The following is a 19,354-nucleotide window of genomic DNA, read 5'->3' as shown; positions in this document are numbered from 1 at the left end:
TTGAAACTAAGGGCTTATTTAGGTGAGTTTCTAAAAAAAGATCTTTTTTCGAGTTATCTTTTTTTAAAAGATCTTATGAAAAAGTAAAAGTAATTTTATGTTTGAGTATCTCATGTAAAAAGATCTTTTTATTTATTAATTATGTTTAGGTATAATGATATAAAAGTACCTTTTTGTTTATTTATTACATAAAAAACATCTTTGTTTTAAAGAAAAAGATCTTTTAAAAAAAAGATGTAAATTACTCATTCTAAAAAAAATGTTTTTTTTTTATTTTTCTAATACTTTTACTTTTACTATTAAAAATGTGCCAAACACACGTTAAATAATAAAAAAAATATTTAATAATGACGCCCAAATAAGCATTAATTTGTCTCTGTTTTCGATTTTGGCCCAAGATCTTCTCTCCCCCAGCCCGTTTCTCCCTTTCTTTCATTCAGAAACACATTGCAAGCCCGTGCAAAAAAAAAAAAAAGAAACCCATTGCAAGCAGTTACAAATCGCCTAGCCATCATCACCACCGCCGCAAGCAGTTGCAAATCGCCGCCGTCCGTCGCATTCAAAGTCGCCGTCCGTCCGTCCATCTAGCTTCCCTCGTGCTCCAGGTCTCTAACCCCTGTTCACTTTCACCGAAAGCAGCTTCCTCCTCGAGGTCAGCTCGGCGTCCGTCGTCTTCGCAGCGCAAAGTCCGCCGCCCAAGCCATTGAATCCCTTTTTCTTCGCGGATTGAAGTTCTTTCCCCTTGCTTCTCGTTCGATCTGGCAGAAGGCCCACTTTCCACCCCCAATCCGTTCTGCTAACTGCAGAGCACTAGTGGAGGAACTCTGCCGTCGCTGCGCCGAAGAGGAGGACCTTGAACTTCCGCCGTGTTGTCGCCATCGTCTGTCGCCGTCCGTCAACCAGTTCAACCAGAATATCTCAGTTTTGGAAACCTTCTGATCTTGGTGGTTCAAATACGATTCCCCATAGTTCTCGATATCTGAATGATTTTGAGGAGCTACTGCCTCTTGGTAAAGGAGTTTCATGAGTTTCTTTTTGCTTTTTATATTTATATATATGATATATGATTCTGTAATTCTATTATGTCTTTCTTTGAGGTGTATACCATGACGATATTGAAGTACTATAATTTCATTTTTAGTTGATGATTTTGATTTCTTCTCCTTTGTGTTATTGATATTTTGGTACTTGGAAAATATTGGAAGCATTCCTAATTTTATCTTTTTTGCTATATAGAATTTGTATTGGATGTGATCTTTCAACTCTGTTACATTTTGATGTCATCAATTTTTTTAACAGAATAGGTATTAGGCAGGTCGTTTTTGTCACTAATTCTCATTTGCTGTTTGTTTGCTAATCATTCATCCCTTGTGCTAAATTCCTCGTAGCAAACCCATGGAATTGGATCTCACCATGAACTTCCATTTAGCTAGTGATATAGAAGAGAAACCTCAGGTCAATCTTTGCTCTGCCTATTGATAAGCCCACCTCTGGAGGTTTACTAGTAATATGGATTTGTGCTCCTTTATGTAAGGAATGGCAAGCACCTGATTATTTTGTTTGTTTTAGAAATTATGCTTTCAAATATGTTAGATGGAACCTTCATCCAACGTTTCGTGACCTTCTTGCTTTGAAGACACTAGGAAATTGTTGAAAGCCAGATTCTATATTTCTTCATTACCCGCTGAATTCCTGTTTGTTGTTCTTTCCTTTTCTTTGGGTGATTTGAAATTTGGGTTGCAACTTTCTTAGTAGTGTGTAAGTAGCACCTTTTTTTTTCTTAGTAATGATTTGAAAATGTATAGAAAAACTAATTGCAGGTGGTGCAGTGATTAAATTGGATGACCAGTGTAAAGAGTTCCTAATTCTTGTTTCATTTGGATGTTATAGCTATTGTCTTAGGTATTTCTTTTCACTATTTAACTTTTGAATTTGTATTTTGATAAGATCATATGGCTTTGGTTGATGACATTTCAGGTAGTGTTTTAAATTTGGAAGATATTTTAAGATTTATATTAAACTACGATTATATTTTAGGATGTTTATTTATAATTTATTTATTCTTTTATTTTAAAATGGTTTTTCCAGTTGAACCATGGTTGGACCGGTTGGACCGGTTGGACCAATGAACCAGTGACTAGAGCAGTTCGATGACCGGTCCGGTTCTCAGAACCTTGGTTTTTAGATATTAACCAATTAGTTTTGCTTCTTCGGTTACTTTGGATGCAGATTCATAGGAGTAAACAACAACAACGACAACAACAACATCATCATCATCATCACAAAACAATGACGGATTACCACTTTGTGTACAAAGATGTGGAAGGAGCATCAACCCAATGGGATGACATTCAGAGGAAGCTTGGCAATCTCCCTAAGAAACCGCCCGCTTTCAAGCCTCCGCCCTTCGCCCCTGCCCCCGATCCTGATTCCCTCTCCAAAGACAAGGCTTGGCTTGATTCCAGAAATGAGGATGAACTTGAAGACCTTGAAAATGATCTTGATGACGATCGCTTCCTTGAGGAGTACAAGTTGGGTGTTTTGCATTATTCCATTTATTTTTATATACATTGATTTATATTTCATTAGAGAAAGAAACTCATTATTGAAAAAGATGATATAGTCATTTGCCTTAGCTGGTATAGACACGGAGGAGGCCTGTACAGGTTTAAGCTAGAAGAATGGGTCAGATGAACGATAATCCGTATAAGAATTTATTTAAATAGATTTAATTATACATGGAATAAATGTAGATATGATGTATGACATAGTACTGTTGACGTCATTTGATCAATGTAGTTTTGTTGTTGGTAGATTGTGTTTTGTTGACTGAAATTTGGTCAGTAATTATTGTTTGTTTTGCTTCACTTTGATGAATTTAAGGTTCATAACAAATAATCTCGAACAAGGATATCAACCTCTAGAGTTCATTTGAAGTCATGAATCTTAAATAAAATTGAATTGTGAAATATAACTCGCAAACTCAATTTAGGGACTTCATAAACTCGAGAGTTCAATATCCTTGATGGGGATATGGAATAGTCTATTATACTAATGTCTGGTTAGTTTGTTAAGATTTAGATTGGGAGTACATGGGAATGAATGATGAATTAGGTGTAATTGGATTAGGTCTTGTTTTTATTCTATATCTTATGATATAAATCATTGTGCTTTTATAGGAAGAAGAGATTGGCTGAGATGAAGGAAGCAGCTAAAGTTTTGAGGTTTGGATCTGTGGTTCCCATTTCAGGATCTGATTTCGTTCGAGAGGTTTCACAGGCTCCCTCCGATGTTTGGGTAGTTGTCATCCTTTACAAAGATGGGTATGCTACATGACATTTCTAAGTTTAAATTACAGGAAATGTTTCTGCACACCACGTTCCTCATATAATATCTATAAATTACTTGGGTGATCCAAATTTGATTAATTTTATTGTTATGCTTCTTGTGCTGATTGTTGAAATCTGTTGTACTTTATGTTTGACAGCATTGCTGAATGTGGGGTTTTAATGCAATGCATTGAAGAATTGGCTACAAGATATCCTGCAACAAAATTTGTCAAGATAATATCAACTGATTGCATTCCCAACTATCCGGATCGAAATTTGCCCACCATATTGGTATACAACAATGGAGCAGTCAAAGGAAACTATGTTGGCATGCATAGTTTTGGACGAAGATGCACTCCTGAAGGTATTTACGAGATTGCTATTCTTATTATTTTTCTTATCTTACCTTTCATCACTGTTGATGTTCAATATATTAATATCCTTTAATCTACTACAAATTATGTTACCTTCAACTAACTAATACCGTGATTTGTATACTGTAATTAGTTGGATTTTTTCTTAATCTCTACCATTTCAATATCATTCCTTTATCCAATACAGTATTATACTCCATCCATGGAAGTTTTTGTTCTTTTTATTCTATTAGCATTCATGCCTTGTGAAATCCCTAGCATAAATGGAAAACCATGTGAACCATGTCTATGCTACCTTGCTGGTAAAATCATATAAATTCTTCTATATAAATTATAATTTACTTGTGACATTGAATTCATTGATAATGAAAAATCAGGTGTTGCGTTGATTCTGTGCCAATCGGATCCCGTACTAAACGACGGTCAAAATAGAAATGAGCAATCAAGAGAAGCTGTCATTGAAGGAGTTCGGAGAAAGTTTATAGAGAAAGTTGTCGTCGATCATGAAGATCGTGACGATGATGGTTCCTCAAGTGATTAGCATTTTGTTTTGGCAACATGTGGTTTCTTTTAAATAGATTTTTTTCCCTTCTTTCAATTTCCATGAAATTAAGTGATTTTGATCCACCCACAATTTGCTTCTGTTGCCAAAGGTTATGTACCAGTGTTAATGGTGTTGTACTTTCTTATAATATTTGTGCCAAAATGTAGCTTTATGTGTGATTTTTCATGTTGTACTTTCGTAGATTTTAAAACTTATTCTAGTACATATCATATGGCTTTGTATCCTGGAGAGTTATAAATGAGGATCTACCAATTATGTAGCTCATTTTTTTTATACGAATAACTAAATTTTAATGATGGAGAGAAGGATATGTTGATGATGATGTAGGGGCAAAATTTTAAAAAAGTATTTTAGAAGTTCGTTGACTTTCAAAATATTGATGGTAGAATTAGAGAGAAAGTATATTTACTTTAAATATTTTTATTTTAGAATAAAATATGTCCAAAAGAATGAAAGATGTTAGAGGCAATTAGATAGAAACTGTTCTATGTAGTGATAATTCATTCTATAATCTCATAATAGTGAAAATGTTTGTGAAATTAATCAGTTCCTTGCAAATCATGCTCAACTCGTGACATTTGTGAGTTTTACCTATTGGGTAGTAGAAACACGGTTTGGCATGCTTTGAAATAGACTAAGATTTAGTTTGGTAAAGTTTTTACCTTTTAAAAGTTGTAGCATTTATGTTTGATAAATCAAATTAAAAATAGCTTTCAATAAACACAAGCAACAATAATTATGTTTGGTAAAATAGCTTTTAAAATTTAAAAATACTATAATAGACATAGATGCAAGTAGTAAATTTGAAAATTAGTTAACATATAAAGTTATATTAGACTTTTAAATTTTGTACTTTTATATTAGACTTTTAAATTTTGAAAAGTACAAGCCTAACTTTGAAAAACTTTACCTTAAGTGCATAGTTGTCAGAACCGAATTGGTGATTGAACCGGTCAGGTCACTGGGTCACTGGGTCATTGGTTTAACCGGTAGATCACTGGTTGAACCGATTGACCCGGTCCTATGTAAATAAAAAATAAAATATAGACAAAAATTTAAAATTAAAATTAAAATTTAAAATACATATTTTCACTAACATTTTAAAAATATCTAGAGCTATTCTAAAACAATATGAAATAGGAACAATAAGTATTTTGTTAATTTTACTCTATTATAAATATTTTTCTTTTATTTTTATATTAAAATAATTATTATTTTCGAATTTTAATAATTTATTAATTAGTTTATATCTATTATACTATTATATACTACACGTATTTATTGAAAAATAATATTAATAGATATTATATAATTATAAAAAATGAGTTTATAATTATTGTTAAATAAAAAAATAATTAATTTAAGAATGAATGAGTTTATAACTAAAATTAAAATAAATTAAATAGAAGTAAATTATTTGCTGAAAGATATTTATATATATTAATTTGCATATATATTGATAACAAGTTTAATAGTTTGGTGGTTGTGAGTATCATGTTTTTTCTTGATGAGGGGGTTCGAACCCAATTTCAACATTTTAAAAAAATTTTGAAACTCAAGCGGTTCAATCGAACCGAACTTATTGAGTTTGACCGGTTCACACTGATCCATTGTTTCATATGGTCAGATCATTGGACCGGACCGGTTTAGAGTTCAATTCACCGTTTTTTGGTCGAACCGACTAGTCCGGTCCGGTTTTGCTAATAATGCTTACGTGCTTTCAAAAGTATCCCGATCTTTTAAAAGTTACAGCATAATCACATAATATTTTTTATTTATCAAACATAAAATGAAAAATTTAAACTTTTAAAAAGTACAAGTACATCTTTAAAAAACTTTATCAAATTAAGCCTAATTTTACATAGCTCTTGAATTATTTCTAGTTAAGACTCAAGACAATCAGTAGTTACATTATTTCTAGTCAAGACAAATTGGAAGATTTGTTCCATTTCAGTAGTAGTGTTCCCACATGCTGAATTAATTTTACATATTCTCAATTGAATTCAAACCATGCGTATATATGAAATGTGTTTACACTAAGACATTAGGATTAATAGTATATAAAAAAATATTTTACGAACCTAAAAAATCAAACTGCTAAATTAGTCATTATATATATGTATGTTGTCTTACATGTTTTTAACATATATTTTATATAAATAGATATAATTGATATTTTGTGTATATATGATAGACTCTTAAATAAAGCTTCATGATGAATTAACCATTGACTTGTTGGACTAAAAAATATTGTGAACAACAAAAAATATAACTTAAATATTATTAATTTTGTTTATTAAGAAACATATATTAATTAACTAATCAACAAGTTTTATATATTAAAAATAATTATTATGTTTTTTATATGACAGAGAAATGGGAGAATTGGTTAATGAAGATGAACATAGAGCCTGCGGTGGAATTATAGGACTGGCAATAGGTAGGGTAGGGTAGAGTTTATCCGCGGGTTGAAAATTTCATTAAAACTCTATCCTACCCTATTCACGGGTTGAGAATCTCTCAACCCTAACCATATCTACACCCTAAAGTACTAAACCCTACTCTATCCGCAGAAATATCAAATTTTTTTCAAAGTAAATATAAAATTCAATCATTTCAAATTTTATACATATTAATAATATATAAAATAAAAAACTAATGCTCTAAATTACTAAATTAACTAACTAGTTTATTGGTTGTTCACTTATTATAAGTCATTACATAAGGGAGGTTGTGGGTTCAACTCTCACTTTTTTCACTATATACCTGATTTTTATAAAATATGTGTTATATATATGAGGTGCAAGTAGGGTAGGGTAGGGTACACCCTAAACCCGTACCCTACCCTACCCGCAGGCATATCCGGACCGTACCCTACCTACCCGCAGCAGGTCGGGTAGTCTACCCTACCCGAACAGGTTGGACCGGGTTGGGTACCCGTGGGTAGGGTATGAATTGCCACTAGATGGAAAAAATGTTGCCTCCATTGCCATTTGCCTCAGCTTAATTATTAAGCAATATTATTATGAATATTCATAATTTTTTTTGAAAGAAAAATCTCAACACACATGTGGAGCACGAGATACAAAACAAATCATAACAGTCCTACAACTCCTATGTCATCTCTGATATTGTCATCAACAACATGAGTTATTTACAACACTATTCTCTGGCATATGAAAAAGATTGATCCACGTAGTCTCTAATCTCTGTTGCCTTGTTGTGAAAAATGACATCATTTCTACGTAACTATATAGTCCATATCACTGAGAAAAATCCAACTAGCCAATACCTGCGTCTCTCTTTCCTCATTGGGACAGCTCTCCAGCTCTCAGATTGCTGTTTCACAGTGCCGGGCATAATCTACTCTTGTCCAAAGGCCGATATCCAAGCACACCATACCTGCCAAGAGTGCTCACATGTAATAAACAGATGTTGTATATTTTCAGCATCTTTCTTACATAGCATGCACATAGTATCATTCTGTTGCAGTACACCCAGTCGACTAAGCCGATCCTTTGTATTGACTCGGCCTACCAAAACAAACCAGAAGAATAGCTCCACTCGTGGCGGAACTAAGCCTTTCCAAATATCTTTTGTGAACCTGTAGCTCAGGATCTCCTCATCCATAGTCTCTTCCTGCAAAACCTGCACAAATGAGTTAGTTGAATAAACTCCTTCCTTGTGAAACCTCCATACCACTCTATCTTGCACATCTACTATCAATCTAACAGATTGCAGGACAAGTAGCAACTGGTCCAGTACATCTGTCTCCCATTGTCGGAGCTCTCTTCTCCATTGGAAGTGCCACACCCACTCTATCCCATCCCAGAACCCACAATCCCCAATAAATGATCATTTTTTGTTTGAAATCAAAAAGAGCCTCGGAAAGTTGTCTTTCAGCTTTCCCACTTGGATCCATTTATCTTCCCAAAATCTAGTGGTCCTACCATCTCCTACTTCCATAGCAAGCCCATCAATAAGCTTTTGCCTTACATGTTGCTCCTTTATTTGCACTTGACATATATCTCTCCACGGTCCTCCCCTCTTTGGTAATATCTGAGTGGACAGCAAGTAATTTGGGTTCAAGCTATTGCAAGAGCATACAATCCTCTTCTATAGGGGACACTCCTCCTTAGAGAACCGCCACCACCATTTAAACAATAACGTTGAATTCCGCAATACCGCATCGCCCACCCCCAATCCTCCTAGCTTTTTTGGTGCCTGAACCATCTCCCATTTCATTAGTGCCATACCAGGTCGTCCATCATCCTTTCCTCAAAATAATTCTCCGTCCAACCGCGCTTGGCATCTTGTACAAACTCAGGTAATAAATAGGCAGGCTGTTGATAACTGACTTGATGAGTACCAGCTTTCCAGTCTTGCTAAGAACCTTTGCTTTCCACAAGCCGAGTTTCTCTTCCACCTTATCAATCACCGGCTTCCAAGTTTTTACCAACCTCGGATTTGTGCCTAGGCTAATACCAAGGTACCTCACTGGCAACGCTACCTCTTGACAGCCTAGAATCTGACACATCCGTCTGACCCATTCCTGGCTGCAGTTAATTGGTATCAAATTAGACTTCTCGAAGTTGATGCTCAACCCAGACATCATTTCGAAACACCTCAGAAGCCTCTTATAGTTCCTGCCAGTTTCCTCCTCTGGCGGACAAAATAAAATGGTGTCATAAGCAAATTGTAGGTGTGATAGCACTATTTTATCCCTACCTACTAACAGAGGAGATATCCGCCTGTTCCTAATCGCCTCCTCAATCATCCTGTTCAGCACATCCACCACTAGTACAAACAAACACGGCGATAAAGTATCTCCTTGACGTAGCCCCCTCTCCATTTTGAATGGTTTCGACGGTGATCCATTAATTAGAATAGAAACAGATGCCGATGTAACACACTCCCTCACCCACGCCCTCCATGTTCTTCCAAAGCCCATCTTCTCAAGTACAGTGTCAACAAAGCACCATTTTACTCTGTCATATGCTTTTTGGAAGTCCAGTTTAATAACCGCTGAAGCCTTCTTCTTCAGTTTTAACCATTGCACCGTTTCACATGCTACTAGAGCTCCATAATGTATTTTCCTCCTTTTTACAAAAGCGCTCTGAGATTTCCCAACTAAGCCTGGCATTACCCCCCATTCTCCTTGACAATATTTTAGAAATAACTTTGTAGACACATCTAACCATGCTGATAGGTCTCAGGTCTTTTATCTCCTTAACCCCAACAAACTTCGGAGCCAACGCTACCCACGTGACATTAGCGTCTACTGGTAAGCTTGCAGTCTCAAAGAAATTCATCACGGCCGCAGTGAACTCCGTACCAATCTCATCCCAGCACTTCTTTATGAAATTCGTATTATATCCGTCACTCCCCGGAGCCTTAGAAGATTCACAGTCCCATACTGCCGTCTTCACTTCCTCTACTGATGGGAGCAACTCCAAGGTTTCCGCTTCCTCCCGCTCCAGATGGTTAACCAGCCCATCCCTAAAAGTCACCTTTAGGGACGCTTCCTGGTGGTACAGACATTTATAAAAGTCCCAGATGGCAATCTTGATTCTTGCTTGATTCCTCACTAGCCTCCCATTGATCACTAGAGCCTCAATCCGGTTATTTCTTCTCCTCACCGAAGAAATATTATGGAAGTACCTTGTGTTTCTATCCATCTCAGTAGCATATCTAGATCTTGACATTTGCTTCCAGTGCATATCCTGCCTTATATACCACTTCTCACAGCACCTCACTAACGCCCTCCTCCTTGCCTCTATTGTACCATCATACCGTCCACTACTAACTATATCATCCACCTTATGTATTTCTTCCTCAAACCTCTTTATCCTCTCAGTCATATCCCCAAAATGCTGCTTATGCCATAAGCGTAAAGGTTCTGACAGTGCTTTCATCTTGTCCAGGAATTGTACGTCTCCTAATGCCCTCCATTTCTCCTTCACCATTCTTAAGAACCCTTCATGTGTGAACCACGAGTCCAGGCTCCGGAACGGTTTTGGATCATCAAATCTTCTGATGTCTTCCATGATCAATGGGCAGTGATCCGATAGACCTCTAGACCCGCTTCTTAGATGCACCTCCGAGTACATATCAAGCCACCCTAAAGAAATCAGGCTCCTGTCAATACGACTGCACGATTGTCCCCTAAACCATGTATACTTACAATCGTTAAGTTCCAAGTCGACCAACTCCATATCATTTATCCATATTTTAAACTCTGTCGCATACGCTGGTAAAGTAGCAGCTCCTTTCCTTTCCTCCAAGAGCAAAATTTTATTAAAATTCCCCAAAAAACAAACCGGCACCTGACACAATCCTGCAATGTAATTCAACTCCTCCCACATTGAGATTTTCTCAGCTCTCTCATGTGGTCCATACACCAAACAGATAGCATAATGAAAGTTATCTTTTACAACAACTCCTTCTAACCATAACCATCTATCCCCTTTATAACAATTATACATATTAAAGGATGGTTCATTCCATATTAGCAACAGTCCTCCAGAAGACCCTATCGAACCTACGAACTCCCAGCATGCTCTGTCACTTCCCTATATACGAGCAACATCAAATTTAGTTATGACCTCCTTCTTTGTCTCTTGGACTCAACATTTCTAGCTTAAATTTATTTTTAAAATTCTTTAGCATACTAACTTTTGCAGTTCCTCCCAACCCCCTTATATTCCAAGAACTAAAAATTATTTTACTAAGATATTACACATCTGTTTACGGTTTTTTGGCCTGCTTCTTCGAGCTTTTTCTTTTTGCTTGGCCTGTCGTCGTTTCAATGCCATGACTTCGTTCTGCTCCTGCAAGATTGCCATAATATCATCCTCATCATTGTACTGAGCACCTGACTCTACAACTAATTTCCAGACCTCTTTGTTCTCTATCGTTTCTTCTTCCCAAGTCAACCTCTGCTCTTTACTGTCTAGATTCCCCACCTCTGAACCTAAATCTGCGTCATTCTCATGTTCTTCCTTTCATCCTTTACCCTTACTCTGAGCGGTATCATCCACCACGAATTCCTCTTCCTCCAGTCTCAATCCTATATCTTCTCCAAGATTGGTTTCAGCCTCTGGTTCGTTACATCGTTGAAGTACCCCATCAATTCCCTGTCCCCCATATCCTGCAATTTGTGTCCTTGGAGTATCTTCAGGTGCTGCGATCAATGCCGCCTCTTTCCCCTGCCAGGACAGTCACTCTTGGCATAGGCAACCTCCTCGACATTGGTCCTCCGTTCATCAGTCCGCTGGCTCGCTTCTCCCGTCCCTCGGCCCCCTGGTCACATCTCAGCCTTCGGCCAGCTTCGTCGTCGATTCTCGATTCACCCGCTGCTCCGCCCTTGTGTCCAGGCACCATGCGCGAAGCGGCTTGCTTCCCCCCATGCCCGGTCGTTCTTACGTCCGTCTCTATCTCTTTCGACGCGTTCTGTTGGCCGGCGTCACCCCTGTTTGGTGTACCATCAGCGTCCTTTCCCAAGGCTTGAGGCGCCGTGCTCACCCTAGGGATACTGGTGAAGATCTCTTCGGTTCGGGTGATCCTTGCATCCGGGTCAGACCCAGCCCGTTTGGAGCATCCACCCGCTGGCGCAGCTCTTCGGCCCTTCACTATCAGCCCATCATCTTGTCTCTTCTTAATTATATTGGGCATGTTTACTTCCAGCCCATTTTCCTTGCTTAAATCTTCATATACATGGCACTCATATCCTTCATAATAATTGGAAACAGTTTCTTCCGAGTCATTGGTTTCATGCAATCCCTTAGAATCCGCCATTCCATTTAATTCCGTATGATTACCGTTTCCAAATGATGGATTTGAATTTTTGTGATGCCACTCGTTGAAGAAGAGACTTGAATTTACCAACCTGTCCCTCCCCTGTTCATCAATCCTATGGTCAACCTTTGTCTGCACCACCGCCGGATCCCATCCCACCATGATTGGTTCATGCTGTACCTCTTCTTCGTTTATCGTGTGTCGAACTTTTGCATCCTCCTTCGTTTTCCGAAAGCATTCCTCCCGATACATCTCTCCACCCACTTCTCGTACCAAGACGTCGAATCTACTTGTCCCTATTGTCACATGAATCCATTCATTGATCATATTAAAGGTTCACGTATCAATGAAAACTTTACCCACACTGAACGAATTACTCGATTCCGTCAGTTTATCACATTCCACTACTTTTCCCCATTACTCTCCTATTTTGTGAAAAGTGTTCCTTGACCATGCGTGTATCGGGACTCCGTAATATTCTAGCCAAACCCTTCTAGACTCATTTTTCTCAGTCTCATCCCATCTCCATGCCATATAAAACAATTTTAATAATTCATTCATTCGAAATGTGTAAGCTTCTTCAGCACTAAGCACCGAATCAAAAGTTATTATTGCTTTATATGCCCCCAACTCTCTCACCTGTGTCACACCTGGCCAGTCCCTATGGATCTTTTGCTGTAGTGAATTGAAATCAATCGCCGTCTTCGTGCCGCCTACAATACTTCTCTGTAGCCAAACAACATTCTCACTTGCTACCGGCACTTCTATCTTCTTTGTCCATCCATTACTACTTTGACCTTTTACGGGTTCATCTGATTTCTGCCTCACCACTTGTTCAACAGTCGCTCCCACCCTATGTGCCAGTGTACTGTGGCCTCCAGCATCATGTCTGGTGATCACTTTCATTCGTTTGTCTGTTGTATTTTGCATCGTGGTTCCTCTTCTATATTTCGCTTCTCCTACAAACAACTTTTCTTCTTCTCACCACCATGTTGTTCATCTCTGCAACAGCCTTCAAAGCTCCTCCCTTTGTGGTGTACTGTATGAAGGCAAACAGATATATCTGCCCATTTTTATTCTTTTACGACAGATATATGTCGATAATTCTCTCTGTCCATTTGAACATTTGAAACAGTTCTCTTCTTGATATGTCTTCCGGCAAATTGTTGACGAAAACAGAGAATGAATGAAGCTCCAAGCGTTGATACTTTTCTTTGTTCCAAACCCTAGGATCTTTACCATTTTTAATTTGTGCATATGAACCCCCCCCGGTGTGTTTTCCCACCTCCCAGGCTCTCGAATACTCTCTCTCTCATACTCTCTCGAATGACCAGCTAAATTATTTCATAATTAAGTGCTTATATATTATTGGTGAATGCTATGGTGTCTAAAAGGTGGTGTCTATTTATTAAAAAAAAGTTAAAAGTTATTATTTAATTTAAAAGATATAAAAATAAATAACTTTTAAAAAAAATAAAATTTACTACAAAAAATAAGTTAGACAAAATTTAGGCAAAAACTCATAGACACCATAAAATTAGCCTATATTATTTCTCTTTTATAACTAGTCATCGGGTTCAATAATAAAATGATAATATAGTTGTTTTTAATTATAAGTATGTAATTCTAGCTTAGCTAGCTAGGATTTCAAGATGCAGATAAATCTTCAGTATGTGTTTGAATTAACGTTTAAAAATAAATACTTTGTAAAATTGATTTTGATTAAAATTAGAATTAATGTACTTAGTTGGTTGGTTGTATTGTATTTAGTCGATGTTACTAATTATAAATAAAGGAGCTACTCTGATAAAGACGTGTAAAACGTCTTTTTTTAAAGATATTTTTTAATAATTAAAATTTAACACATATAATCGATTAAATTGTGTTATTTTTGTCAAAATTAGGTTAGACAAATTAATTTGATCGAAAAATAATGAATCAAATTTTGAATCGATCTAAATTAATATTTTTTTTTATAAAAAATCTGCAATACCCCTATTATAAAAAATAACTAAATACTCTTATTATATATATTAATTTTGAGAATCCTAAATTCTAGCCCTTTTTTTCTCTGTCATCTTAGGGTTAAGATTTAGAGTTTTCAATATATATAGATATTTTAGTTATTTTGTATTGTACTCATTTTTTATAAAAAAAATATTAATTTATATCGGTTCAAAATTTAATTTATTAATTTTTTGGTTAAACTGATTTGTCCGGCCTAATTTTAATAAAAATAACATAATTTAAGTGATTATATATGTTAAATTTTAATTTTTTAAAAATATCTTTAAAAAAAATATTTTTAACATCTTTATATAAGTGACTTCTTATAAGAATAATTATATTATATATCATTTCTAATTTTTAAATAATTATTTACAAATATATAATATTTGCATGGTTGCGCTCTATATATGAATAATTTCGCAGAACGTAGCTGTATAATAATGACTTCAACAAGTCTTCTTATTATAAAAATAAAATTTTATTCTAAATCCTAAACTCTAAAATTTTTCGAATAATTTTGGAGGACAAAATCTGTTGCTAAAATTATTTGGTAATCGATCTAACATACAGAATGCCTTATGTTTAACCAATCAACCTCCTAAAAACAGATAATTTATGTATATTATACAAAGTTTTCATGTCTCACACTAATCAAATTATATGTTACAAACACAATCACCAAAAGCAGATAATTCTTTTCTAATTGTTAGTAAACAAGGCACACAACATAATCACACCAATACATCTATTGAGTAATTAATCATCCAGATCCAAGAAAGAAGCACTATATTATTAATTATATATTATAAACATTTGTAAATCAAGCTGAGGCAGTGTTATGATTTGGAATGAAAACCAGAATGACATCATTATTGTTGTTGGGTGGTGGTGGTGGCGGATTTACTTTTGGGGAGGTGGTGTGTTTCTTGATGGACGATTCACATAATAATCATCACTTTTCATTATCCATTTGCTTCCACAATCTATATCTAATCAATTAATTAATATGATTGGCTATGTATTAAGCATAAATTAGGTCAAGTTCAAAATCGGCAATAATTAAACACAACATAAAATAAGCAAGAGAAGAAGCACCAATAACTAATTCGATAATGCTAAAAGAAAAAACAGTAATGAATATTAAATAAAGTAAATTTTGTCTATTTTTGATTATTTTTTTTGTTACCAAATATATTCGTAACTAATTATCATTGTAAAATAATTTATTTTAAAATGGTTCGATTTTTATACTTGAATTATTTTTTTTAGGAGTAATAAAAATTAACATTTAGACTTTTTAATCACTCCTTTGTCACAGATCGTCGCACAATGTCTAATCAGTCGTTGCTTGTCATTGCGTCGTTCTTTTCTCACTTCCGCCTCCTCTGGTAACTTCTTCTTCGACAACAACAACAACAATAATCTTTCGGTGAAGCTGACAGGTATATAATTTTTTATTTTGTACTATTTTCGTTGTTCTTCACTTTTAGCGTTGTTTATTTTCGTCTAGTAGCCAAACTTGAGAAATTGAATCTCTATGCTATGTTTGATTCTGCATATGACTTGCATTGACTGGTAGTGGTAAGTGATATCTTCGTGCTTAAGCTAATTTGGCAGCTCTTCTCGTTAGGAAAATCTTTTTATTGATTTATTCATTTACGTATATAGAGGACATGGTTATGTTGTTCCTAACAGTAAATTAAATTATAATTTTTGTTGAGTAAAGTATTGGATCTTATTTGAAGAGAAATTGGCATATAATACACGGAGTGGGGAATTTAGTATGCAATTCTTTGTAGTTAATTTTGGTCAAGTGAGAAAATAGGATTAGTTTTTGAATTCAGTATAATTTGTTTGAGATATGGTGAACCATGAGTAGAACATGTTTGTGAATTTGCCTCAGTGAATGTAGGTACACTGCTATGACTACTATATGATTATGAAGTAAGCATGTAATAGTTACTCACCAATTTTAAATGAAAATTCAGATTATTTATTAGCTTGATATAATATATCATTTTATATTAATAGAAACCAAATTATATGAAATCATTTAAAATTCTTTCTTGGCTTTCACTGCTCACTATTTTCATTCATGCCAGGGAAAGTCAAAATTCAATTTGGATGAGATTTTGTGAATATCAGATTATTGATTACTTGCAATCATGATAAAATTGGTTTAGATATTAGAGTCAAAATTATATCATCTGGTTGATTTATATAGATTGTTGCAAGGTAATAGCTTACAATAAATTTTGGCAGAACATGGAAAAAGTATGGTCCAATTTATATTGAAGATAAACTTCTTACGATAATTCAAATGCGGCCTTTCTCATCCTTATCGGCAACACAGTCGCACAGATTAGAGACCATTGGAGCAAAGCAAAAGTTATTGATATTTGATAAGCACAACAATGACCCTTAAGTTAGTAAGTAGAACCATTTTCTTTCATTTTATTTTTTCAACTCTTGTTTTCTCTATTTTATTGTATAAGTTGATCACAACATCTTTGCTCATGTCAGGGTTAATGCACTGTCTAACTAACCTTGTTGCAAAATGACAACAAAATTCTTGTAACTAATTTTTTACCTTATTTTCACCATTTTATTTTGATATGCATGACTTCTTCTAGCTGAAGAGGTTTAAAGGTGAAATTGACATCCCCGATTATTCTAAATACTGAAGATCTTGACCGGGTAATAAAAAAATTCCTTAATTTAATTTTCTTATTAAGAATTGTATATAAGCTTAAGAAGTTTTGTTACATTTATTGCATAAAATATGATATCAATTAATCCATTATTTTATTATTTCTTTAAGGAAACTTCTTAACTATGCCATGATGTAAAAAATTCTTGACCATATCATTTACTATATTTTGCTCTTCTTTTTCCATTTTATATTTTATCAGAATTAATGGTTAAAATATTTTATAAAATATTACTATACAGAATAAAAAAAATGTCTTATTATGAGTACACTCATCACGCAATGGACATGGAGTTTCAGGTGATCCTTCAAAACGGTATCGTTTCCATCACTTTGGCGAAGCCTGGGGGCTATATTCTTCGAATATCATACAATGAAATTAATAACATTATTTTGTTATCCTTTATGAACTTATCAAATATAAACTGTGACAAGACATTATTGCAGACCTTATTAAGGCTGGTGGTTTTCACAAACTTTAGGATGGAAGTTTCAAAACTCAAGTATGCCATTCTTTTCCTTACTCCGTAGTATCATATATTGACTTGTGTTTAATTTACTGGTATTTGTCTTTGATGATAATAAAAGTGTTTATCTTCATAAGTAGAACTTCTATAGTTCTATCTCTCTATAATTCATAAGTTTAACTAATTTTTGTTTGACTTGTAGCCAACTAGAGAGTGTGTAACAAAAATCTTAACAGGATTTAAGGAGAAGATCTAGGGGCAAGTGAGTTTTCTTGCAAATTATTGATTCCTGTGATGGGTGTTTTATTGAATATGATTCTTATATTGTTCCTTTATCTTTGGTAGGTATTGAAACACTTGTTATATCTTATGCGCTTTGCCAAAAAGGGTGTTCAATAGTGTGTTGCTCTTGCTCTTGCTCATTTATGTCCTATTGATAATTGTAGAACTATCTTCATTGACAACAATGGTACAATAAGCTTTTATCTGATCATTTTAATAATTTTTTCATCTAGTAATGCTTTGAAGTATTTCCAATCAACTTGCTGTTATATCTTGCAGGATTAGAATTGTTGTTGGAGCTTCTTGGATCTACAAAGTACAAACCTTAAACTAATTGATCTATAGGAAAAAGATTCTATGCTCATCGAGTTTGTTTAGTCAAGTTAGATGTATTTCGAGCAAGGTTTTATGGTGGTTGCAGGGTGGACTCCCATATTCAAATATAAACTTAATGTTGATAGCTATTCCAATCTAGTGTCAATATTCTTCATAACGTCTTAAGATTTGCAATGCAGGAAATGGAAGCCAAAGATATAGTGGTTCCAGACATCAAATGGGATGTATTTAAATTGATGAAGAGGTGAAATTTCTACAAAACATATATGATGCAATTTTATTCTACAATGATGTGCTACTATGTTTAGCATATGCTAACATTCTCAAACACTAAATTGATCTTTTTATTAATGCTTCTGAGTAGTTTTTAATTTAAAATAGACAAAAAAAAAATGGAAAATAGATGATGACATTGTATAGATGTGTTGAATGCTAGAATTTGAGATTTGATTCTGTTTTTTGTTGAAGGATAATGTTACCTTATTAGTTAGTAAAACTGATTTATGGAAGATTATCATATAGCTATGATCCTAGGATAATGTTACCTTAGCTAATGTAATATTATCTTACTTTTGGTTGAACTGATTTTGATATGAACCTCTTTTTTGGCAGTGCTCAGAATTAGGAATAGTAGTCTGGTAGTGGTTTGCTGTTGTTTAGTTTGTGGCTCTTTTTTTTTTAATTTGAATATTAACTTTGTGGCGGTTTTAAATTGCCACAAAAATGACAAAAAACTATAAGAATCCATTAACTTAAAATCCCCCGCAAAACAGCAAAAGAACCGCCACTAAATAACATTGTCGCAATTTTATAAAACTGCCACAAATAAGCTCGTGGCACCTCCAATTTTGGAGGTTTTAGAAACTGCCATAATTCATTTTGTGGGAGTTTTAAACCGCCATAAAACAAAAAAATGCCACAAAATGGCAAGAATCTTGTAATGTGAGTCTTATCCTCTTCAATTCTTCATCTATAGCTTTCCTTATGTCACAACACACCCAAAGCTAAAACCTTTTACCCTAATTTATTTTCCAATCATTCATTCGGAGGAAGGAGAATATAATTTCTTTACTGTATCAGTTAGACACCTTGGCATCACGGTTACCCGTGTCAGTTAGGCATCATCATAATAATATCTTAATGTGTATCACAATAAGAAACAGTGCTATCAGTTTGGCGAACATTCCCGTATTAGCAAATTCAGGCTATCAGTTAGGTGGACCCTTTTGCATTAGCAATTTGGCACCAGGCCCATTCAACATACAATATGCTATCAGTTAGACGGACATTCCCACATTAGCGATCTCAAGCTATTAGTTAGGCGGACACTTCTGCATTAGCACTTTGGCATAAAGGCCCATTCACATTTCATTTTCATGAATCATAATCTATTTCAATTATTTATTTCACTCATGACTTTTCATTTTTTTTGCTTTTTATTTTACTTTCACATAACCGATTACACACTCATACCTCTGCATCCC

At 34.7% G+C, this 19,354-nt stretch overlaps 1 protein-coding gene and 1 long non-coding RNA gene across 6 annotated transcripts; both read left to right on the top strand.

Annotated features, from left to right (window-relative positions):
- Nucleotides 1-435: 435 nt before the first annotated feature.
- LOC130951587 (uncharacterized) lies at nucleotides 436-4,565 on the top strand. 2 transcript variants are annotated; one of them, XM_057880280.1, is made up of 6 exons: nucleotides 437-1,010; nucleotides 1,821-1,902; nucleotides 2,230-2,531; nucleotides 3,180-3,323; nucleotides 3,488-3,693; nucleotides 4,081-4,565. In XM_057880280.1, exons 3-6 carry the CDS (start codon nucleotides 2,290-2,292, stop codon nucleotides 4,242-4,244), a joined length of 756 nt encoding a protein of 251 aa, XP_057736263.1. In that variant the 5' UTR covers nucleotides 437-1,010; nucleotides 1,821-1,902; nucleotides 2,230-2,289; the 3' UTR covers nucleotides 4,245-4,565. The 2 variants fall into 2 exon arrangements, with proteins under 2 accessions (XP_057736262.1, XP_057736263.1); XM_057880279.1 differs by lacking the exon at nucleotides 1,821-1,902 and having other exon boundaries at nucleotides 436-1,010.
- Nucleotides 4,566-15,392: 10,827 nt separating this feature from the next.
- Nucleotides 15,393-18,300, top strand: LOC130951402 (uncharacterized). Of its 4 annotated transcripts, XR_009073959.1 has the most exons (7): nucleotides 15,393-15,517; nucleotides 16,338-16,504; nucleotides 16,709-16,772; nucleotides 17,086-17,288; nucleotides 17,455-17,514; nucleotides 17,598-17,721; nucleotides 17,814-18,300. It is a non-coding gene; the product is annotated as an uncharacterized LOC130951402 (long non-coding RNA). The 4 variants fall into 4 exon arrangements; XR_009073960.1 differs by lacking the exon at nucleotides 16,709-16,772; XR_009073957.1 differs by having other exon boundaries at nucleotides 16,338-16,772.
- The last annotated feature ends 1,054 nt before the right edge of the window (nucleotides 18,301-19,354 follow it).

Source organism: Arachis stenosperma, chromosome 9 (genome assembly GCF_014773155.1).
Source record: "Arachis stenosperma cultivar V10309 chromosome 9, arast.V10309.gnm1.PFL2, whole genome shotgun sequence".
Taxonomy (NCBI): domain Eukaryota; kingdom Viridiplantae; phylum Streptophyta; class Magnoliopsida; order Fabales; family Fabaceae; genus Arachis; species Arachis stenosperma.
The sequence above is the reverse complement of the archived record's forward strand: the minus strand, read 5'-3'. Positions and strand labels throughout refer to the sequence as shown.

Bases quoted from the DNA above. Each gene is read 5' to 3' on its own strand.
- LOC130951587 (XM_057880279.1), top strand. From the start codon at position 984: ATGATTTTGAGGAGCTACTGCCTCTTG. The intron at 1,011-2,229 runs GTAAAGGAGTTT...CTTTGGATGCAG, and splicing joins TGAGGAGCTACTGCCTCTTG to ATTCATAGGAGTAAACAACA. The intron at 3,324-3,487 runs GTATGCTACATG...TATGTTTGACAG, and splicing joins GTCATCCTTTACAAAGATGG to CATTGCTGAATGTGGGGTTT.